General features: G+C 53.6%; 4 protein-coding genes across 4 annotated transcripts; 2 read left to right on the forward strand and 2 right to left on the reverse strand.

The window, feature by feature from the left end:
* Positions 1 to 420: 420 nt before the first annotated feature.
* On the forward strand, positions 421 to 3,890 carry CDEST_04552 (Putative CRIB domain-containing protein). The gene is made up of 2 exons (XM_062920711.1): positions 421 to 1,358; positions 1,439 to 3,890. The coding sequence occupies exons 1-2, from the start codon at positions 1,287 to 1,289 to the stop codon at positions 3,272 to 3,274; spliced, it is 1,908 nt and encodes a 635-aa protein (XP_062776762.1). The 5' UTR covers positions 421 to 1,286; the 3' UTR covers positions 3,275 to 3,890.
* Positions 3,891 to 5,093: 1,203 nt separating this feature from the next.
* Positions 5,094 to 8,720, reverse strand: CDEST_04553 (Putative importin-beta domain, exportin-2, armadillo-like helical, exportin-2, central). Its single transcript, XM_062920712.1, has 4 exons — positions 8,521 to 8,720; positions 6,570 to 8,447; positions 6,203 to 6,506; positions 5,094 to 6,149 (listed from the first exon to the last, which is right to left on the reverse strand). The coding sequence occupies exons 1-4, from the start codon at positions 8,588 to 8,590 to the stop codon at positions 5,522 to 5,524; spliced, it is 2,880 nt and encodes a 959-aa protein (XP_062776763.1). The 5' UTR covers positions 8,591 to 8,720; the 3' UTR covers positions 5,094 to 5,521.
* Positions 8,721 to 9,542: 822 nt separating this feature from the next.
* CDEST_04554 (Putative tuberin/Ral GTPase-activating protein subunit alpha) lies at positions 9,543 to 17,141 on the forward strand. Its single transcript, XM_062920713.1, has 3 exons — positions 9,543 to 9,996; positions 10,211 to 15,374; positions 15,439 to 17,141. The coding sequence occupies exon 2, from the start codon at positions 10,258 to 10,260 to the stop codon at positions 15,091 to 15,093; it is 4,836 nt and encodes a 1,611-aa protein (XP_062776764.1). The 5' UTR covers positions 9,543 to 9,996; positions 10,211 to 10,257; the 3' UTR covers positions 15,094 to 15,374; positions 15,439 to 17,141.
* Positions 17,142 to 18,497: 1,356 nt separating this feature from the next.
* Positions 18,498 to 22,164, reverse strand: CDEST_04555 (Putative GNAT domain, acyl-CoA N-acyltransferase). Its single transcript, XM_062920714.1, has 4 exons — positions 21,340 to 22,164; positions 19,796 to 21,235; positions 19,598 to 19,741; positions 18,498 to 19,546 (listed from the first exon to the last, which is right to left on the reverse strand). Exons 2-4 carry the CDS (start codon positions 21,195 to 21,197, stop codon positions 19,494 to 19,496), a joined length of 1,599 nt encoding a protein of 532 aa, XP_062776765.1. The 5' UTR covers positions 21,198 to 21,235; positions 21,340 to 22,164; the 3' UTR covers positions 18,498 to 19,493.
* Between the last annotated feature and the right edge of the window lie 1,143 nt (positions 22,165 to 23,307).

The following is a 23,307-nucleotide window of genomic DNA, read 5'->3' on the forward strand; positions in this document are numbered from 1 at the left end:
CCCTTCTCCTTGCCCCCTGACCCTAGCTCTGTAGCACTGACCCTATCCTTGATATCCCGAGCTCACTGCGGCGGCGACGACCCACCACCGGGGCTTGGCTTTAGATGGTGTACGGAGAGACTGCATGTATCCGTACTGTAGCACGAGAAAGAGAAGAGAGATGTAGGTTGGGGGGACACCCCTACTGTATGCGTAATGGAAACAGACTGACAGACATAGCGAGAAGGTGGTAGGGAGTGAGTTAGTGAGTGAAAGAGAGAGAAGGCCAATGTGAGGTAAGTCGGTACGTACAACAAACAGTAGTAGGTAAGTACCTACCTAGGTAGGCACCCGAGGTAGGGTAGTCGAGGACTCGACAGGTCTTAATCTCGCCTACCGCATAGTACGGACCGCTCCTGGGCGGCGCGCCCTTACTCTTCACCTTCTAATTGACTCCTACTCCATCCGACGCTTTAGCTCCCTCCCCCGTCGTCTCCTCTCTGGCTCCATGCCATTGCAGATTGTAGAATGGAATGACCCTCTCTGCCCTCGAACAAGAGCAATCGCCCCCCAGCATCCATCCATCCACCCCATTCGCCGTTAATGACAACAATTTTTAGACAAAAAGATTCTGGAGCCCGTCAGAGACAAGAAGAGAGTGGAAGGAAAGACAAGAAAAAAAAAGAAAAACGCCTCTCTTCAACTGCACGCGTGTCGTCTCCCCTACATTCTCTCTCTCTTGCATCGTACCTCACTCTCGCGCAGTGTACCTGTCTAGAAACACATCCCCCCTTCCATCTCTGTCTTCCACCCCCCTCCCCTCCACTATTGGCGGCGGTCTCCCACCACCACCACCTCCTCTGACCACCACACTGTCTGTCTATCTATCTCTCTCATCTCTCTCCTCCGCCAGCCTGCCTCCTTCCTTCTTCATTTTCCTCTCCGTCGCCCACTTTCTGTTTTAAACACAACGTTGTGTGTTTCCGACGCGCAAGCCAGGGGCGCTGCGTAGACAAGACCTTAGAGCGACGACTGCTGGTCCCTTTGTGCAGAACCGATATACCGAATCCCGATTTCGACCATCAATCATATCGGCAACCATTTTCCTTCTGCCGCATGCGCAATCGCCGTCCCCTCGTTAGACCCGCGCCGTGTCTTGTTCACCATCATCGACACCTTTGCTCCAGGATGCCTCATTAATCCGCCATCTTATACTTTCCACAGCTCGCCCACTCGTTTCTCAAACGCGACAACGGTGTCTGCCCCGTCACTGCTGTTACACCGCCATCGAGGCACAATAGCCAGTCATGGAAACTTGTGAGGGAGTTCTCCTTATTCCCCCTGACCGCGGCCAGATTCTGGGCCGCGCTATCTGGAAGGTACGAATCTACGCAGTTCTCAATGCATTTTTATATCCCCCTATCTTTCTCAAGAGCGTGCCTCTGACACCTCTTTCCAGCCACGTTATGTAGTTGTCGGGGGTCGCAACATCCACCACAGAGAAGGTCTGACTAGCCCGACTTTTCCGCCAAACACAAATACACACCGCAACGGTGCTCCTCCGAAGATCCAACCGAGGACTCCCGCCAGCGATGACTATTACATCTCCATATTCAAGTCCAAGGTAAGGCTCAACATGACGGAGTTCTCTGGCCCGAACCTAAGCCTCCTGAACCTGCAGGACGACTGGGAGCCTTCGTACCAGTACCCCATCAGCTCTGTCACAGACTGTCAGGTCCAAATGCTCGCCCATCGCAAGCAGGGTCCGGTTCTGCCGACTCTCGTCATTACCATCAACGACAAGGAGAAGAAGCGGCGTTCGAGTAGGGCCGCCGGTCTGATTTCCAAAGAATCCACCGCCACTACCTTATGGTTCCGCACACCCCCCGATGATCACCACATCAGTCTCCATGAGTGGGCCCGTTTCATCGTTTCGAGGAAACTTCCCATGAGTCCCGAGAGCCCTGCCTCGCCATCTTTCACCAACCCATTCACACAGCAACGGTCACGGGATGTTGATTATTTCCCGCGACCTCCTAGCGGCAACCCAAATCCCCGCGGCACTTTGCAACACAAGAACTCTACGCAGACGTATTCGAGTCGAGACCGCCCTGTCACCTTCAGCTCCGATTCCCCCAGCCTACGGTCCAAGCGCAGCGATGTCTCCTCGCCAACAAGCACCAACCACCCAGCCCACGTGGGATTCACCATGCCCGATCCCAACAAGTACACCACTGTGCTCCCCTCTGATATCCCCTCGCCAGTGACCACTATGAGCGACGGCCAAAGGAGCGAGTTGATTGAGGGTTGGACTGCCGCGCAAGGGAGGTCATCTACACTCAGCTCCCCCATTCGTGGACGCGGCAGTATCAGCTCTGGCGCCGCACAGCCCCTTCCCGGAGCCGATTCCAGTTCACCCCCAAATACCCGAGAGACGATTCTTGACAGGGCATTCCAGTTGCGCTGCATCCCTGGTTCAGAACGCGAGACGCCAGGCGAGGAGAAACTAACGTCTCTGGCCCGGTTCGATGCCCTGATGCGCGAAGCGGACGAGAAGATTCGCCACCGGGTGAAAGAGGCGCACGCAGAAAAGGTTGCGATGCTCAGCGCGTTTGACGTGGATGAGGATTCATCCGAAGACGAGGTAGAGGATGAAGACGACGATGACGATGACGACGACGACGACGAAGATCAGGAGGAGTACGCGCATGAGGCAGATGTCAACGGCAATCGCCATACCTTGATACCGCCCAATGCTCAGCGCGCTCTCGACTTCCTTGCCAACCACCAAGCCGACGCAACGTCACCTCGTTCACCCGTGATGAGGAGCACGCCCGCCAACTTCAGTGTCCCCCTGCAGGCGCCTGCGCGACCACACACGGCTCATTCCAGGATGCGGCCTAGCGTGACGCAAAGGACAAACGGCCAGACTCAGCCCACGGGGCAGGTAAAGCTTGATGTGCCGACCTCTTCATCCGGTAAGACATCCGAAGATGCCAGTTCCCGACCCTATGGGGAAAAGCGGGCGTCCGGCTCCAGCGCCAAACGACTCAGCTTCACCGAGTTCACCAAGCGTCTCTCGAGCACCAGCAGCTTACTTCTCGTCCAGACCAGCACCAACAGCGGGAGCAGTTGCGGCAGCAGCGAGTTCGACCTAAGTCCATCACAGGTACCCAAAGGTACTTTGAACGCTAGGGGCGTCCCCCCCCGGCCTCGCGATCTCGAGCGAGAGGAACAAGAGCGACACTGTGGTTGGCGAAACAGCGTAGGATTCTCCGAAGGCGGCTTGATCTGACTGGACCGGCCGGCCTCCATCAAGCCTTCTTCTCCTCACCATCATCTTTGGCCAGACCTGACACAATCTCTTTCATTGTTACCAGCCACACTCGACATTACCTATACCCAACCCACACCACAACATGGTTGATGTATATGCTGTACGATTTTTCGATCTTACGATACCATTGTGTTTGCATTTAATAACGACTTATGATCGAGGTTCACAGACTTGGGACCGGGCGTTTGATTTCGTCTTTATTCATTGCACGTTGTCTTCGCAGTTGGATTACATTTACACCTTTTCGGATGGGTGAGGAAGGGGTTTGTTTGTTTGCCTGTTTGGAGGAAGCATCGTTGTCAGACAAAAAGGTCTGAAGGGCTCGAGGGAGAGTCGACAGGCTCATGCTGCACAAGGCGGCCCTGTCCTGTCATGCTCCCTTCGTTCGTACGCATACACTGGTGTTGTGGTCGGCGATCCCGTCACGAAGTGAAATGTCGGTCAGCGGGACGTTTTGATGACGTTGACGTTTTCGGACCTGGAACCACTTGACGTTCAGATGAACATACATAGAAACGTTGTAGCACATAGTAGTGTACGATTCACACTTCAATGAAACAATATGGGTACCCGTCTCCATTGCACATACTTGGTGTTCTTTCGGAAAGTCCTGCTCAACGAGTCAAAGCTCACCCATTGAGGGAAAACCAAAGCGGCGGTCAACAGCCTCGCTGGCACCCAAGGCGTCTCCGCTCATGTGGCACCGTTCATCTTGTTTTGCCCCCATTCCCAGAGCCCATGGCCGATAGCCGCGGGATCGGCAGAAGACGGTGGTTGTGGTTCCCACAGCAAAGTCCTCCTATGCTAGGGGTCGGCGGGCACTCTGCATCATCATCGTACAAATACAGTAGGCATCTTCTCCCAATGAACCCTAGCAAGTATAAAGAGGGTCTCTCACCCCTCTCCCTCGACAGGCCGGGCAAAGCCCCGCTTCACAGCATCATGTCGATAGGTATGTACAAATGTACATATGTACATTCACGAACCTCAATGGAACAGAAAAAAATCGAGAGCACGGCTCCCCCCTCCCTCTCTGGTACTGAACACTAAGACCGCCGAACGCGAACCGCGAACCGCCAACTATCCGGGATCAAGGCTCAGAATGTCAGGGTTCGCCACCATGGCCCGTGACACCGTAGACGATTTCCAGGGACCAGGGGTTCAAAGTCGGTGAAGAATTTTTTCCCTTTTCCTCTCGCGACATCATCCTTCCTTTTCCCACGTTCTCCTCTTGCCTTCTAGAAGGGCGAGGGGCGGGGCGGGAAGGGAGACATCACAAACCTTACAGTAAGCGAATCGGCGGCGCCGATGATTGCAAAGACTCGGGAAAAGGACCGGGGGGGGGGGGGGGGGGATTGTTCTATGTTTGGGCACGCGCTGGCCTCGGCTTTCTCTTAATACGCGACCAAAAACACTAACGAGGAGGCCATCTTGACATGACCAGCCGGCCAGTCTGCGCACAAGAGCGCCTCTGGATAAAATGGTGCACCGGATTCCTTGGGGCTCACGAGAACCCCACCCGAACACCGGAGAGGGTCCGGAAGGGGTCCAGGGCACCAACACTCGGGGAAGGGCTACGAATGAGGTACCTCCCCAGCTTTGTCAGCCCGGAGTGTGGACCGAGCGGCGGCGGCCGCCGGGTGCTACGGACGACATACCTTCTGATCCCGGCTCAAGTGGGCGGCCAGCTTTCCAAGGCAGTCAATCACGGAAAAAGACACCCTCAAACCTTTGTTTTCTTCGTCTTTCTCTTTATACTCTCTTTCTTCCTTTGATTGTTGTTCTTTGGAAACGAAGTACTTTTTGCTTTTTCCTATGCTAGATATCAAGAGGAGGAGGTGGTTGTCACCAACGCCACTATCGGCTCAATGCAGCAAGCTCACGCTGGAGAATAAAAAAAGAAAAAATTGAACAGCAAAGCATAATCGGCTAGCAATAGCTTTGGTGCCGATTTGTACCACCTGTCCAAGGGCCGTAGTCGAGTTGCTCATGATATCTTCCGCCGCAGACGCCTGAAGTGAATCAGTCCTGCTGGGAGACTCTTTTCTATCCATCCCAGTAACCCATCCGGCGACGCTATTCGGCGCTGCTCGTCTCATCTACGACCTCGTTCTGTGGCTCCTACTGGAGCCTCTTCCATCCGCCATAGGCCGTGGAGAATGCACAATTGTCTGGTAAACCCATTCCGCCGCTCGGTAGCGCTTCCTATTGCAAGTACTGCTGGAGTGCTTGCTGCTGTTCGGGCGTAAGACGCGTGTTGACAAAGTTGACAATGGCGCCGTTGTGACGCTGGTTGGCGGAGCTGATGTACGCGCTGACCCAGGGAGCCACCGCGGTGACCTCTGGGTAATCGTCGCGCGCAATCGGTTTGCACGTGTTGAGTGCCGTATACGAGAGGCCAAAGCCAATGTCGTCAACGTCGGCCTCGGCGATCAGCTCGTCACCAAGACCAGCCGACACCACAGGCGGGTTTACCAGTAGGGCAAGGAGGATCCTGCACGTGTTGGCCCAGCCCTTGGCGAACTTCTGCGCAAAAGCCTGCGAATCGCAGAGAGTCTTAGTAAGACTGACTACTGCAAGCTTGCGGTCGACAGGGCGCGCCAGCTTCTCCGTCTCGGCCAAGACGAACGGCGGGTAAACCTTGGCAAATATTCCCTCTTGGATCTTCTCAGAGTGCTTCATGAAGTAGTCGGCTCCATAACCAGCCTCGACGCGGGCCGAGACGAGATGGAAGAACCGAGCGAAGCGGAGCTTCAACGAGTCGGGAGGGTTGCCTTGCAGCTTGGTGAAGATCAAGCTGAGGATTGTACCAAAGTACTGGTCGACGACGCCACTAAGTCCGGTTAGCATCCTGTATGACATTTTCACGGTGCTGGGATAACATACGGTTCAAGAGATTTCACAACTGCCTCCAGGACGTCGAAAGCATACAACTGGTATTTCTTGACAGCAAGGAGTCGTTGGAAAATACCCAGTATCTGCTCAAGCTTATTGTCTGAGACAATGTAGCCCGAGGTCGCTGGGATGATTGACGAGAGAAGCCGGGTGCAAGCCGGAACGTTCCCTTTGGTGTCCCACAGCGCCGGCTCCAAAAGAGGGGACAAGAAAGCCTTGTAATTTTCCGAGATGGCATCCGCCGGGCTCGACTCCAAAAGCTGTGCGAGGATCTGGAAGATATACTGGAGGAACTCTATCTGATTGTTAGCCATGCCGTTGACCACAGAACAGAATGAAATGCCAAAACGTAACGTACCAGTAACGTCCTCAACCAGAATCTGATTGAACGGTTCCCAGAGGCGCTGGTTGAAAAGGGACGCGTGCGTCGAAGAGCAGTATCTGATGAGAGCACCAAGAGCCTCGAAGTGGTAGTAGTAGAAGCGTGGGTTGCTGGGGTTCTGCTTGATCATGTTTGTGATAGCAACCAGGTGAGTCAGGACACCCTCAACGAGATGTGCAGCTCCTTCCTTGAGAACGATGAGGATTCTCATGACGCATCTCATCAGGAATTCGTTCTCCTGGAGCTTGGCAGGCGTCCTCTCTTTCTCGATGAGCTTGAAAAGGTGATCAAGCAGGTCCTTGGCGAAGGGCTGGATGTCCTCGCGGGGAAACATCGCTTTACCCGAGTCATCTGTCAGGAAGAGCAGACGCTCGACCGCGATCGCAGCATATGAATAGACAACGTAGTTGTCGGATGCCAGATTCTGGATAAGAGGGGGGAATGCCAGCTTCCATTGCTCCTTTGTCAGTTGACTGCGGAACGTGTGCAGATACTTGATGGCATCGACCTTGGAGATAGGCTCCACGCCTCCACTCGCCATCAGGTCGGACGCGATGTGCTGCTCGAAAAAGTCGACAACGTTGACCAACGAGTTAACCGTCTTGACACCCTGCGTGGCTGTAACAGAGCCCTTGGCCGCAATGGAGATGAATAGGTAGACGGCGGTGTCCTTGGCCTTCCAGTCGGACTTGCCCTGCTCCAGGTAGTGGTTGATGTACTTGTAGACAACGCCAGTGACCAGCTGTTCGTACTTCTCCTGAAGCCTCCTCAAGAAATCCGTGGCGGAGCGGCGTCTAGAATCGGTGTCTGAGCCCTCCAGATCCCGGCGGATGTACTCAATAGGCTCATCCTCGAACAGCTCCAGGTCGGACTCGCGCAGAGCAACGTTGGGCAGAATGACCTTCTCGACCACTTGGCCCAGAACGTTCTCGTCAGCGAACACGCCCGAGTGCTGCGAGGTGCCAGCGACAGCTGTCAAGAAGTGCAGAGCCTTGCTGACCAATAAGTCGTACTTGGTCTCGGCACCAGTGCTGGAGAGCAGGTTCCAAGCGTTGGTGATAAAGGGCTCAGTGTACTTTCCAAAATCCTCATCGTACTTGAGCGTGTACAGTTCCAAAGCCTCGCAGATATCCGCCTTGACAGTGTCAATGACACTAACCTCGCTGTCGTCGTCGGTTTCGAGAATCGGGTTCGTGTACGTCAGGTACTTGTGGAGCAGCTCGGAAATGGAGGCCAGGTGTTCCTCGAAGATCGGGGGCATGTCGTGGGAGGAGAGATCGTAGAAAATCTTGATCATGAGGCTCAGGGCCTCGAACCAGCTCTTGAGGACGTCCTTGTTCTGAGTGTTCTTGGTAATCTGCTCGTCGGTCTGCACTAGAAGCTGCACGAAGGGCTGGGCGAAGGTGCTGATGACGTGGTTGATCTCGGTGTAAAGCTCGTCAGTTCTGAAGAGAGGGCGCCAGCGGACGAAAATGGAGTGGGCGACCTCGAGGACGCCAATGTTGACCTTGGGGTCGACAGGGGAGAAGCGCTCGACGAGCTCCTGGGTCAGTGTCTGCCAGCGCTCCCAGAAGTCGGAGTCGGCAATGATGCTGATGGCATCGCCGAGTTGGGTCTGGATGGTGGACGGGCAAGAAATCATCAGGCCAATAAGCTGAGACTTGATCGTTTGCACTTCATCGCCAGGGAGCTTGTAATTGCCGTCGGCATCGACCCAGTTGGAGCGGATGAAGTTCTTGAAGGCCAGGGCGGCGGCTAGACGGGTTTTGAGAGGAAGAGGTTCTGAGGCGACGATGTTGAGAAGGCTGAGGGAGTATTGCGGTTTGCCCTGTTCGATCTTGAGGGCTTGCTCGGCTGTTTTGCACATTTGTTTATTAGCATACAAACAAAGTTGGCGGGGTAGAAGACGGCGGGAAGGATGGCGTACCTTTCTTGTGGGTGCTGGGATCTAAAGTTGCATCCAGCAACTGGGCAATGGAGCCCACTTGGGAGGCCATCTTGTCAGAGTTCGCAGCGTCGTGTAGATGGTAATGCTGAAGCAGGAGTGGTGAAAAGTATCTGTTGATGGACTCTTTTTCTGCACCGAACTTTTTGGGATGGACGTGTTGCTGTGGGGGACGATTCTGCCTTGTATCTGTACCTGAGCTGATGGAAAAGACATGGAAGGTGATGTGGGGCGCTTGCTGTTATTGGCTGGTGACTGACGAGATGGCCTACGACTTGTACAAACGCCTGTCCCGGTGAGGGGCAGTCGGAAAAACTGCCGGGGGATGAAAATGGTTGGTGCGTCGGAGGTGTTTGGGTAAACTTTTGAGTGCCTGAGCTGAGAACAATGAAGTGCAGCAAACTGACGCCTGGCCAACTTCAGTTGCCGAAGAAAATGGCTTACCAAGCTTCCAGGGCTATATTATGAACAATGAGAGTGAGGGACATAGACAGCCCTGGCACTAAGTCTCCCTCACTTCTTTTTGTGTGTTATGTTATAATCGACTGATTACATGTAGAGTTGTAGCTGGCACAAATTGGTCAAAGACATTTACGATATTGGAATGGGAATACACAGAACAATCCAACCTTCTCCCAATTTACCTAATTTGCTTCCTACTTATTCATTACTTACAGAGAGCCTGCTTTATCCTACCTATCTACCCAGGGAAGAAATGGAAGCTCTTGGGAGAATGACGCCGCAGCCACCACTGACTCCCGCCACCACTTGGTTGGTGTCTGAAACGGAACAATATTGGTGCGGAACAGGTAAGGTCATCTGGCCATCAAGTGGGGCGCTTCAACTGGCCTGCAACGGGGGAAACACATTGCATCGGGGGGAAGCAGGAGCTTCATGAACTGTTGGTTCTTGCTGCAGGTACTTCCCGCTTTTCTGCCCCCCTAAAAACTTGTTACCTCCACCCCATAGAACCCCCCCAGCTGCGCCAACTGATGGGATCAGCATTTCGTCAAGTTTTCCCACCTGGTCACTTTTCATACTAATTGCACCACCGGCCAAAACCTCCAACAACAGCCCACGATACGATATGATGATGTCTTGATAGCGGATTAGCAGCCACGACCGCTTGGCACAGCCGAAACAAACATTCATCCCAGAAGACGACTTAACCGACTCAACCGACCACAAGCCCTCACACACGCATCATCCGTCTTCCATCACTTCCACACCTTCCGTCGGTAGCCACTCTCTCGTCACCTCGCTAGGTAGTAGGCGTGCTGGTTCCGCTCGCGCCCGGGACCTTGCTTGCTGCTCCTCTACTCGCCCACCCCTCTTGCTCCCATTCCTCTTCGGGACCACCTGGCCTGCCTCGTCGCTTTGAATGGGGGATTTCAAACCGTCGCGTCTACTCAACTGCCTGCGGCGCCCTTCACAACTGGTTTGACAGCGCCTTTGCCCGTAAGTTGCTATCTGCAAATGCCTTTTTTTTTTCGAGCTGTCCCACTTTACCTCTGCCATACTCGACACATCGCAGGCTGGTAGGCCCTAAAGATCCGACTACCATCATCATTTGAGATCCGGATGACAGCATCGACCCAACCACGATGTTGCCGATACCTCAAGCGACGTGATGAGTGATGTGTAAACTCTGCTAACATTCTCCGTCGCCTAGTCCCGCCCGAGAGCTATCAGCAGGTGCACCAACACCCCGACAAGCCCATGTCGCCTTCGCCAGGCGATGCGCCGTCATCGCCAGACTTGACCCGCCCCAGCGGCCTGGCGAGCGTTTTCAAGGGGTTAGCCGGAGCCAAGTTGACGAAATCCCCTCCACCGAGCCTCAAATCAGCCTCTTCAATCTTATCGCCGCTGGCCGACCACGTAAATGCCACTCGCACGAACCTCGCGGGCCTGTCGCCGAACCACATGGAGTCATTTGAGCTGCTTAAGAACGGAAATGGCAATGTTGCCGAGCGCATCGCGGCCGCGAACTCGCTCCGATATGCCGTTGCCGAATACCCCATGAACCCGGTGCTAGAAATCTGGTATGCCGCGAAGGGTATGATCGATGCGACAAAGACGGAGACGGAGCGGATCGCTGGCTGGGAACTCCTTTCGGAATGCGTCAAGCACAAGTCGTCGACAGATCTCGAGCGCCAAGAGTACTTCCTGACCATAACGGCGCCGGCGAATCCCCAAGACTTCCATCTTCAACTTGCCGCTGTCGTGGATCTCACCAATCACGGGCGTGATCTATCCGGGTTCGACTATCAAGTGATCGGTGTTCTGCAAAGGTGGCTCCGCGAGGCATACCAGGCTGTCAAGGCAGCTCGAAGGCTAGCTAGCCGTGATGCTAAGAAGAATGCTGGCAAGGCCAAGGTCTCAGCTGCGGGAGAGGAGAAGAACCTACACCAGCTCTTCACCTTCATCGGAGACGTCATCAAGTTCAGTTCAAATGTAGCAGATGAAACTGCCATGTCTGGCCTGATGGACACCCTAGTCACGATCTGTCTGAGCACAACCATCGAAGACGACCTGCGGGCTTCAATCAATGTCATCGACGCAATTGTGACCTTCGGCGCCTTGCCAGCCGCCAGCTTCAAGGGGTGCGTCTTGGTTCTGGGCTCCATATTCTGTCTTGTGCCAAGCTTGTCCAAGACGGCATGGCACACCATCTCCATTCTACTGAAGTCGCACAACGGTCCTGCGGCAGTGAGGGTCTTGGTAGATCTGTTGCGGCACCTCCCAGCAGATGGCAGCAGCAAAGGAAAAGATACCAGGGATATTCGAGGTGTGCTGGCTGTTTTAGAGAAGCTTTTGACGAAGAGCACAGAGAAGGGCTACCCGCCTGTCCCATTCGCGCTGCTCCTCGACGGCTTGGTTGCCACAGTTCACAGCACAGACTCTGGCCGGGTCCACTGTGCTGTGCTCAAACTGATTAACTCTCTCTTCCGGGACGGTGACGGCAAAATTCACACTTTGATCGTCGAGGAGGACTGGTCAACCCTACTGTCCATCGCTGTGGAATGCTCGAAAAGGGCGCCGCCGGGTATAGTCATCGGAAGCGAGATGATTGCTTTGGCAAGCGAGCCTGACCGACCGGACGGAGCCATTGGGGTTGAGTTGCTGAAGCTTATCATGCGCTTGGAGGAGCTAGCCAGCCACAGGTCGGGTGACTTTGTCCCTCGGCAGATCATCATCAAGTTCTTCACCGACATCCACACTCGACTTCCGGACTCGGCAGCACGTGTGGTACTCACCTACTTTCAAGAATTCCGATGCTGCTCGCCTTCCGATCTGCAGTGGGAGGAAAACGTGTCTTTGGTGCTGAAGGAGTTTTACGCCAATCGAAGTCGAAGTTCCGAAACCCGTCTCCTGTCTCTTCAGGCAGTAACCGAATCTTACGACATGATGGACCTTATTGGGGAGGGGCTTGGTGACGATGACTGTGTGCCCAACCTGATCAAGGACCTACTCAACAACATTGCCGATGAGACTAATCTCCTCGTGCTCGAATCGGTTGTTGCCTTTATGGTCTCCGTCGCTGTTTCCTCAGACTCGGAGCTTTTCAATTACATCACTGACACACTGAGGACCATTGTCGTCAATGATCGTCTCTTGTCTCCCGTTGCATCGTCTGCGTCTCGGCCCACAACTCCTGTCGGGGGCGAAGCTGGCCCCCAAAGGAGTTACACGGCCTCGGGGGTCGTAACAAGGGGCTATGTCAAGTTATTTATGCGGTGCATGAACCTTGACGGAGCTAAGTCTATCAAGCTTTACGACACGCTTGTCAACATCGCCAAAACAAACCATTGCAAGACGGATGCCCGGCTCACTGCGATGAAACTACTCTTCCGCCTCCGAGCTGATTGGGCAAACCGAGTTTTCTTGATTAATGACACAGAATCCGAGGGCCTTGCGGCGACGCTCCTCCACACAGCCTCCTCTCGGGCACGCAAGCAAGCTGAAGACGCATCGCAACCGGCGAGGGCTACCAGAGCGGAACAAGGTACCGTCTCACGGACCACGAGAGGGATCTCTTTCAGCAGCTCCGGAACACAGGACAGAGCTTTTCCAGTCCGTTCCGCCAGCGGGGCAAAATCGTCTTATCCATACAAACAACTCTGGGCCCTGCCAGACCCGGAAGCCCTGCCCGAGTCTCCAACAGCCATCGCAAGTCCCATCCTGGCGTCACACGTCGAAGGCCCGATCTCGGATACCAAGGAGGGAAGCGAGCTGTTTCCTAGGGAAGCGATACAAGTCGTTTTGAACATGGACGCTTGGCTTGACACCATTGTTCACATCATCGAGCAGGGTTGTGAATGGGAGATCTATAGTATGGTCTTGGTTCATCTACCCTCGCAGCTTACAAATCACGCAATATTCCGGGGTGCAGTGCCACAAATCCAAGAGCTCCGGCGAGTGACGTGCGAGCAGATACGGACAAACAACTTCCAGGAACCACCTTCCTCTACAGGTTTGCGCCGTGCCGATGTTGCCATCTGCCTCTTCCACAGCTTGACTATGATTCTGAGCTATCACGAATTCTTCCTCAAGGATCAAGAAGACGAGATTGTACAAGCTTTTGTCAAGGGCATTTCGACGTGGGAACGATGCGCCAAGTATTGCATTCACGCCCTGTCGATCTGCTGCCACGAGCTGCCTCTGTCCACAAGCAAAACGCTCGTGCAAATGTTGCAGAAAATGGCACAGATCATCACCCAGCCCCATGTGGCTATGCACATTCTGGAATTTCTTGCTTGCCTCAGCAGAATGCAGAATCTATACGTCAACTTTAGAGAAGACGAGTACCGCATCGTGTTTGGAATCTGTGTCCGCTACCTCCAGTACGTGCGAGATAAGAAGCAGACTCAGCGAGGCAGTCTTCACAGCGAAGCATCAACACCGACCGGTTCCACTCCGGATCTTCTACATCCGAACGCCGCAGATGATCTGCCCCAGTATGTGTACGCCTTGGCGTATCATGTCATTACGTTCTGGTTTTTGGCCTTGAAGCTACCAGATCGTGCTAACCACGTCGGTTGGATTGCCAAGAACTTGCTCAGCGATGTAGACGGCGGACAAAGCCCTGAAGAGCAAGCCTTGGTGACGCTCGACTTTATGCAACGGGTTGCCTACGCAGACGCGGACGAGTCTTCGCAAGATCTTCTCTTTACTAGAGAGCGGTTCGGTGAGATTTTGAAGCGACGATGGTTGATGGGCAACAGCATTGTGACGATTGAGCAAGCGGCCACAACTGGGTGGTCACAAATCACCAAGCGGCAGCCCTCGGGGACGTCATCGTATATTGTGCATGAGAATTTCCAGCCTCGCCCAGCCCACCAAGCTCAGTACATATCAGATGTGTCGAGAGACGGGCAACTGACCAACAACAATATCCTGCCGAGCCACTTGATGGTTCAGCTGATGACCTCGACGCCCCAAATACAAGACACCGCCCGACCTGTCCCTCTCCCAGACGACGACGCGATTCAAAGAGCCATCAGAGTCTTTGATCGTAACTCGACTGTGGATGGGCATAAGGTCGGAGTGGTGTATATTGGCGAAGGCCAAACACACGAGACCGAAATCCTTTCGAACGTCTCGGGCAGCAGCGACTACGTCGCTTTCCTCAACGGGCTGGGCACATTGACAAGACTGAAAGGGTCGAAGTTCAATACACAAGGACTGGACAGAGAGTACGACACGGACGGCGAGTACACCTTCTGCTGGCGTGACAAGGTGACAGAGATGGTTTTCCACGTCATTACTCAGATGCCCACCAATCTGGAGCGGGACCCTCAATGCATCCTTAAAAAACGACACATCGGCAATGACTTTGTCAACATTATCTTCAACGACTCCGGTATGCCCTTCAGGTTCGATACTTTTCCGAGCGAGTTCAATTACGTCAACATTGTCATTACCCCAGAGGCGAGGGCATCCTTTCTCACCATTAGGGAGCACCCGCCGAGTGAAGGGAAACACCCGCCTTTCTACAAAGTACAAGTCATGAGCAAACCCGGCTTCCCCGAGATCTCCCCAGCATCCGAAACCAAAATGGTTAGCTTGAGAGCGCTTCCAGGATTCATTCGGTTGCTGGCGCTCAATGCTTCCGTCTTTTGCCTTGTGTGGGCAAACCGCGAAGGTGGTGAACACGTCAGTTCATGGCGCAACAGGCTCAGGGAGATCAAACGGCTTCGCGAGAAGTATGGACCTAAAAATGCGTCCAGCGTACACCAGCCGTCGCACCCGCATTTGCCCCACATGAACAGTGCTTCAACGCCCTCGCCACCTCCAACGTCTCTGGGAGGCGCAGTCGTTGGCAACAGCCTCTCCGTCGCCCAGAGTGCGGATGCGTCTAAGTCTTCGGCCAATGTGCGTGACAGCTTCAGCAGTCTGCGCCGGTCGTCGGTAGCCACATTTTTCACCAGCACGAGCGAGCAGACTAGCCACCGGAGCTCGATGCTGTCTACCACCACCAACGACACCGAGGTTTCGCCCGGAAACGGCATCGACTCGCTCGTTGAGTCGGTTGACTTTTCCAAATGGGCGTAACAGCGGCTCGTACTATTCAACATCTTCTCATGTCATCATAACGAAAGCTCAGGCGTGGGGGAGGTGAGTGGGCGGGAATTAACGACGGAAGAGAAAACCCTTCAAAACACTCGGCACATGACGTCTTTGACGACTACTTTAACGGCAATGGAGCCCGGGATAAAGGGGGTTGGCGGATCTTTGGGAACGGATACCACCAAAAGTTTTTATTTTTATCTTTATTCTTTGCTTTTACGAGGGACATTTCTGTGTTTCCCTATTTGTGTAGGCAGGCTATTTTAGTACGAAAAGACCCTTCCCACTTCTCAACTGACAACCAAAAGCTGACTGGGCATACCAACGCAGAACTAGAATCGTCGTGTGTATGGTGGCCTCAGTCGAAAGCGATGATTCACAAACACAGCTGAGACCAATCGAGGTGTGCAGCTAGGCATTGAGAGGGTAGCACACGCCTGACTACTCCGACACAAAAACCAACCACCCAACTTCCTAAATCACGATCGCGTTCTTCGGGAACGTGGTGGTCACAGGTCCACCCCTCTCCTTTCCTTTACCTCGACGTACACTACACGTGTACTTCGTCCCATCCGATACACTCACAAAGGCCCAGACTCCAGTCCAAACATGTAGGTTGACTGAGAAGAGGGAAACAGTCAAAACGCATAAATCAACGTTCCCCAGCATGCCCTACCTTACTTTGATGCTCTCGTTGTCTATCCGTAAGGTCTAGAAAGTCTTTCGCGCCCTCGTTTCGCGCCGTCCAGCCCCTGCAAGAAGGGTTTCACATTCTTGTTATTCTATTCTTTTGTTTTCAGTTTTCAATCTGGCCTGTACCTTGCTCTCTCTCCCGTAATGTCTCCACGTGTAACGAGGGCCATCTTCTCGGAGGAAACTGCATACCCGCGGGAAAGGAAACAAAGAGTCGCGCTCCTCATGAGGTTCTCCTCGCGTGGTGGCCCAGCTCACACCCGCTCATGTAGGACGTTCCGGCCACTCAGTCTGACCCGGTCGATTGATGCTCAGTCATAAACCCCATTCCATGCCTATCAACGGCTCAGTGGGGACATTCATTTGTATAGATCCACCTGTCTGCAGGCCAGAACCAACACGCTTTGTTGGTTGGCGGCGCTTGGCGTTGAACCGCTGTTGGGATGTCGTCTTTTACAAAATAGAGAGGGGGAACGGGGTGCCCGCCCAACTGGTTCGATTGTTTAAGTACCTAACTACCAATGGTCAATAAGGAGCATCGCCAATGCGTGACGACTAGAAAGTTTCATGACGGATAGCATCTCTATTGCAGACGGGCGTCGACAACACGTTCCTCCTCGTCTCAAACAAGACTTCCAGGCATTTCTTTCCTGATTTATTCAGCGAACATGAGTTCTCCGCTTTCGAACCCACTCGATCCCCTCCCTATATTTTCTTCATTTGGTAAGAGTAACAGGGCCGGGAGGCCACAGAGGCCGAACGCAAGGACTCTACGTCATAGGGACAAGACCGGCCGAGTTCAAACCTGCAGTTTGCTGTTGAAAGTTTCTCATTGCCCAGCTAAGAGTTGCGTCATGACAAGGCAACCCCAAAATGAGTAGTTGCTAGTTCAGCGATGCCATCTCCGCAGATGGATTTCCAGATCTCGCGGGTCTCGGGTTTACAAGTCGAATAATCCCCTTCCCCTCTGGCGATATGTGGCTGGTTAGCAGGCCTTTTTCTTCAAAGTCGGAACCACCGGGCCCTCTCGGAAAAGAAGGATGTAACCCGGTATATACTAAACCCTAGAAGCAGAGTCACTCTCAGAAATAACTCGGCGCTTGATGAGTAACCGATTGGGGTAGTGTTTTGACATTTTGTGCATTGTCAGCACATCGGCTGCATAATACCGCTGGAGGTGGGCATGGAGATACCTTATTTGCCGGTGGCAACAGCGATTTGGCAAGTCGAGGAGGTCGTTTTCGAGTCAGTCGGGCCGGCGATGGGTTGCAAGAACGACAGCGCATATGCATATGCCGGTCTTGCATTGTTGTCACTTCAGCGGCGTTAAAGGTACGGTGGTCGCCTTTGCCCCTTTCCGTTGTTCATGTGCTCTTGTGCTGTTGAGGGGTTCCAGGTCTTAGATTGCCGCGTAGATTAGACGAGGAAGAGAACTTGGCATGCCCGTAAAAGTGGCAGCGGAGAAGAGCATGCGGTCGGTTCTACTGACCATTGAGAAGCGAAGTTTTGACAGACGAGGGTTTTAAGAGTGCTCTTTGTGTGTCAGCTGGCTGGGATTCCGGCTGCTTGGAACCTGTCAGCGGACAGGTGGGAGCCCGTTGGGAGATTTTTCCTTGGCGTGGTGATAGAGTCTGTAGTTGGAGTCTCTGTGCAAAGCAGGACTCCATACTGTCGTTGCTCAACCGTGAGAAGTCGTAAGATAGTAGAGAGGCTTTGCACAGAAGGCGGTGGTTGTACGTGCGACGCATCTGGCGGGGCGCCTGATCTGGAATGCTGTAACACAGCAGATGATTCAGGACATCGCCGAGACACTCATGTTGTGTGTGTGCCGTGGCGTTCCTCTCGAGCCTCCACCCCCTCCTTTCTCACCACTCACCCTAGCGGCCTGCGTGTCAGCTTCGCGGGCCCCTGTGATGGCTTCCTGTTCCACGTCTGCATACAGAGCGGCCGCTGCCTCTTGCGGTTTTACCTTGCCTCTTGGACACTCCACTAATGGGCCTCCGAGTCTATCCTTTGCGAATAAAAAGGGGGCGGGATCTGCGGTGAGCTTAACGAAGAAGTCGACACGGGGTTACTGTTGGATGCTTTCCTGAGCCCACTGTGCCGCTCAAGCGACGGGCTTGGTCACCAACGGACTACTTGCAGTCATGACACAAATGTCAATTACGTTATCATATTCAACCAGCTCTGGTAGTAAACCCCAGTATGGCTCGCAACAGATCGACAGACAGCAGGGATGGGTCTAATAGGGGCCTCATTATGCCCACCTCAGGTCAATCGATCCCGGACCGATAACTGTTTGTAGGGACACGGCAACCAATGGCTTTAATGATCGACTACTCAAGCCCATCGTCTGGAGTCAAGCGTCAGTCATGTTCTCACCTCACCCACCACCATCTGCTGGAGTTTGAGCACATATGTCCTGAACGCCTGATCCCTGTTGAACAGGCAATTCCAGCCGAGGTGCCCCAGCTCGCCCAAACGCGACGATATCTGCGACCAGGGGATCCGGGGGAACATGGGTACAGCCCTGGATGGGCTGGTTGGGCCGTGAAACAGAGATGGCCCCCCTGGCTTGACCGGGATACCGGACGCTATTGGGGGGGGGGGGGGGGGGGGCTGCCGGTTTAAATTAGCAGCTCCTAGTCAATATTCCACCGACTTCTTTCTCCAGTGTGTCGGGTTTTTGGTCTTGAGAGCCCCGATAAGACTGGACACTAAGGGTCTTTGTATAGACTGCTATGTTGTATGCGTCGAGTGCGTCTGGATAGAGCTGGCATTGTGGCTTTTGGGACAATTGCGCCGGTCTAGTTTGAGATGATCAACCCCAGTGCCTTTCTCCATGAATCCGAACTTGGCCTTCCGGCACCAATTTATGGTCATCGTCAGTTGGGCTTCAACGACCCGTTATTCGTTCTATATTGTATATCAGGCAGGACCTTGAGGCAAGACTCTATCGGAATATGACAGCCCGTCCCGGTGCACAACAGAGACCACTTCTTCGTTGTTGCTCCTTGACAATGCTGTTACGGGCTCAAGTCAGAGCTACCAAACTAGGCAACAGCAGTTACAAGAAATCTATCTTCTGGTGCAATCACACATGCGTCTCGGTGTTTGGGTGTTAAACAGCGAAAGATGGACGAGACCGGTCTAAACATCAAACTGAAAACAACCGTCTGACACACGGGCTCGCAACAGGGCAGAAACGAAGAGACCACAGTCAATGAGGTATGGCCATGATAGGTGCCACGATTGCTCGCTCATGTGCCCGTGTCAGACACGGTCAGCAGGGGCAAGCAAGGTCATTGGCAGTTCTGCTTACTATTCCCCAGAAGTCTCTTGTCAGAAGCCGCGCTAGAAGAGTCGTCGCCATGCTGCTGGCTTTGTGGATCTGTTCCATTGTATAGGGCTCTTTTTGACAAAAGCGCGTTGCCGGCTGGCGCCGATGTAGCTATCGATGTCCCCGAGCTACGAGTATTCACAACTTTTGCGGTTGACGGTTGACGAGGTCCAGACCAAGCAACCGACGTGGGAGTGTCTGGTGATTGGTGCGTATGCTTATGTTGCCATCGAATGTAATTGGGCGGCTCCAAAGTTGCCAGAGATCGCTGGTTGATTCTGGGAACTGTAGGTACCGCATCTTGGCCCGGGATTGAATGACGTTTACTGTGTAATGTCACGCACGAGTGATCCTATGCTCCAACCTTTCGCCATACGTCCTTGTATTTCGCCCATTCCCGAAATCCTTGATTGCCACATCAGAATTTTGGTCACAATCTACTGGCTTTGCACTTACCTAGGGACTGAAACCCAGCGTCGCCTCCCTTGGCGCCGTCGATGAACATTTGTCGCATGCCTTGCTCGGCTAGCAACTTCACGCACGTATCGAGCAACCTGGTCATGACCGAGTCTCGGCTATTCACCATCTCGGGATGGTCATCTGATCTGGCATGAGCGAAGGGCACTGCCGAGGTCTTCCAGTGTAGTCACAAACCTATGATGCAAATGCATGTAACGCCCCCAACATCGGCCCCAATGCTCTTGGCCCATGGGAGGTCACCGCTAACTGGACTACCCGACTTAGGAGTGTATGTCAGAGCGATGGCTACAATAGTGTCGCCCTCCAGGCCAAGGAGGATATCTTCGATGTGTGGCGTGCCATCCAAGATAAAGTACTGGTCGTACCAGCCGAAATTATCCTTGCGGGCGGCGTCTCGGCTCACGATATCCAAGACCTGGTAGTACTCGGCCATACCACATCGCCGGAACGTCAGTCCAGCTGACGAGTAGTTTTTCGCCAGCATGTCGTCAAACTTTAGGAGCCAATCCGAGGCCCCTATCCCTTGGCCGGAGTGGACACCATTCATCTGCCAGCCCCGACGCGAAAACCATTCTATCGAGAAGAAATCGGATGGCACACCGTAAAAAAGGCGCGGAAAAGTTGAGCCAAGTTGTAGTCGATTGACTCCCCGAGTCCTTTGCAACTGTCTGAGCGCATGGTCATGGAGACTCAACCCTACCCCTTGCCCTCGGCACGAGTTTTTGACAATCAGAACGGCTAGTGATCCGAGCAGATTATCTTGACCTCCGTCGGGGTATGTCGTATATGTAGCGCAAAAGCCGATGATCTGCTTGGTCTCCGGTTCACGCACAACGTAGTGCCTGGAGAAGCCGTCTCGCTGGAGGAGCAGGACAAGCTCGTGCTGCGAGAGGTGATATTTGGGCGGAAGACATTCTGTCCAAAGTTGGTGGATGGGTGCCATATCTATTCCGCAAGCTTCGACTGGCCATATTTGCGGCGCGATGATAAGGTTTTGCAAAGGGATTGCGTTTCCCATCGGTGGTCGGATGTCCCCAAAGATTATTGACGCGGCGGTCTCGAGCTCCGGTGGCGAATACCCTGCGATTTGAACCATCGTTGCGAAATGATCAGTGTGGAAGTCGTGAGCTTGCAAATTGCAACATGCCACTATGATTTGAGGGCGCTCGTCTGCCATTGTTCGCGCAGTATCAGCCAGGTCGATTTGCGAGACATCATCGTCGAGGGGAGGGCCTGATATGACGAAGACGATGGCCTTGGCCCTCTTGATGAACTCAAAGTGAATATTGGTGATGCCCCCTCGTTTCGTGTACGGTACGTGTCGGACTAACGAATGTCGCGAAGCAATGGCACGGCCCAATGGTTCGAAAGGATCCTTGCCGTTGTCCCCGAGTCTGCTGTGGGGTACAACGACGGGCGTGAGAAGGACAATCATGTCGTCTTCTAAAAGAACCTTTCTCAGAGGAATACAGTCTTGCCGGTCCCACAACAGCATAGCTGGGAGGCTTTGCGTGGAATTCGGGCCATTCATGGATGTAGCATGGCTGTCGAGTTGCATTTCCGGGGAGTGTCTCATGGCGGAGACGTAAGAGCGCGACTCCTTTCAGCTCATCCCTATCTATAGTCAGTATGCGGTTACATAAACCAGCGTTTTGTATTTTGGGAAAGCATTAGAGGGCAGATCTTCAAATGGACGTTTCAAGGTATTCATGGCTTACCAGACGAACAATAAACCCATGCGGCTCACCTGAGCAGACGACGGCGACCCAGCAGAGAAGATTCGTCAACTCTTGACGATGTGGCAACGAGCTAAATTGCCCAATTCGTACGCTGTGGTCCTACTGATAAGAAGGGCCGTGCCGGCTGGCTAGCTATGAGGATGGTGAAGCGATGTGAGGCGGTGAGTCTTAGACGCGATTCACAATTCCAGAAAGGCAAAAAGACCGACGAAATTGCCGTGATCCGTGATATTGCCACGCAGTTCGGTTGGAACGGCAGTTGGGACGAAGATATGGTGGACCGTTCGTTTTCTGACGTTACAATGTCGTTGACCGATGTCAAAAGGGGGGGGGGGGGGGGGGATGAACTTGACAACAGCTGAGCTATGGCCGCGCAAGTCTAGAGGTAGGAGGAGCAAGACTAAGTGTTAGCAGATGCTTCTTTGGAAAGCAACTAGACTGGCTGTACATACTGTGACCGGCTTGTAGTAAGTGATATTGTAGGGACGAGGGGTTCAACACCGATCTTAGACCAAATGGGTGTGGGAAGGAATGCACCAGGGCAGCAGCGCACGGAGTGGGGTGTGCGGCAGAGGCGACCGGCTGGACAGCGCAGCCAGCCCGACGGATTGGACAGGATATGGAGACAAATAAGGGAAGGGGGTGAGAGGGAAATCTTGAAATGGGGACATGCACGGCGGCATCATCGGTGGAATGCATAATTCGATGTGCTGAGCTCGAACGACGACGGTGCGTGTAAGGGCGAGGAAGGTAAGGAAGGTAGGTAGGACAAGAAGTAAGACGACGAGCGGCGGCTAATGTCGAAAGGTCCTCCACGCCTGTCACGGTGGGTGGTGGGTCCTGGTAGCAATTAATCAAATCAAGAGCCCCTGCGGTTCCTGGTCTGGTTAAGGGGACTTCCGTCTGACTGATGCAATGACAGATTAGTCGTAGGTGCGCGAGCGAGCGTGTGAGTGCACATCCATAGGATGGGGGTTGGTGGATAGTTGATGGAGGGATGGAGGCAAGGACTAATGGAGGATGGATTCCAACGCGACCGGCATGGTACGGAGCGGTAATACCTCCGTCGCTCCAGGTTTGAGGAGAAAGGGGGGCAAAGGAACAACGAGGGACGGAAAGTCGATAATACAATGTATGCTGACCACCAGGCAACACGAACGTTAGAAGTGTGAGGTTACACAACGCTGCTGCAGACGCCACCACCACCACCACCACCATACAGCGGCCGAAGAGCCAAGACCCCGACAGAGAATGAGATGGTTTTACCACACTGATACGTTGTCAAAGCGGTATCGAAAACCCCCACGGCAGAGGATGAAGATGTCGTTGTCACCGATTTCTGAAGCCTTATGGGTTCGGCTTATCATCCATCCGTTGCCACGGGCTTGGGGCTCCTAACCAGCAATGACCCCCCAGGATACTGAAACTGGCCAGTCGAATAGAACCAGGAGGCTAACGAGAAAAACTTCAGGGTTGCGCTGGTGCTAGCGGACGCATAGAAAATAGGGTTTACCGGGAGGATCCTCCGATATGAAGAACGCCAATGATGGACAATCTCGGCTGTGGAGACTTCGGGCAGCGACTGACATTGATACGTGAAGTAGAAAAGAGAATTGGCGCACAGCGGCCGCTTGTGAGTTTGCCATATGCCAAATCTCAAAGGACATGTCGAGAAAACAGACTGGTGCGGACCTGCTGGCGATGTCAGTGATCAGCAAGAAATGCAAAACCAAGCCAGAAGAGACAATGCTTAGTTGAGTCGACAGCAAATTGTGTAAGCGCTTGGTAGAAGCAGAAGCACGGATGACCTCCTGCAGCAGCATGTGGAGGTTGGATGAGGTGTCGATTGGTATGATGGGTCGAGGGTGGCAGAAGGATTCTGACGAGGCATTTGGTGACGGGTTGTAGAACAACGGGTAAAGGTAGCAAGGTAATCGAAACAAGTAA

The sequence above is a fragment of the Colletotrichum destructivum genome, chromosome 3, assembly GCF_034447905.1.
Source record: "Colletotrichum destructivum chromosome 3, complete sequence".
Classification (NCBI taxonomy): domain Eukaryota; kingdom Fungi; phylum Ascomycota; class Sordariomycetes; order Glomerellales; family Glomerellaceae; genus Colletotrichum; species Colletotrichum destructivum.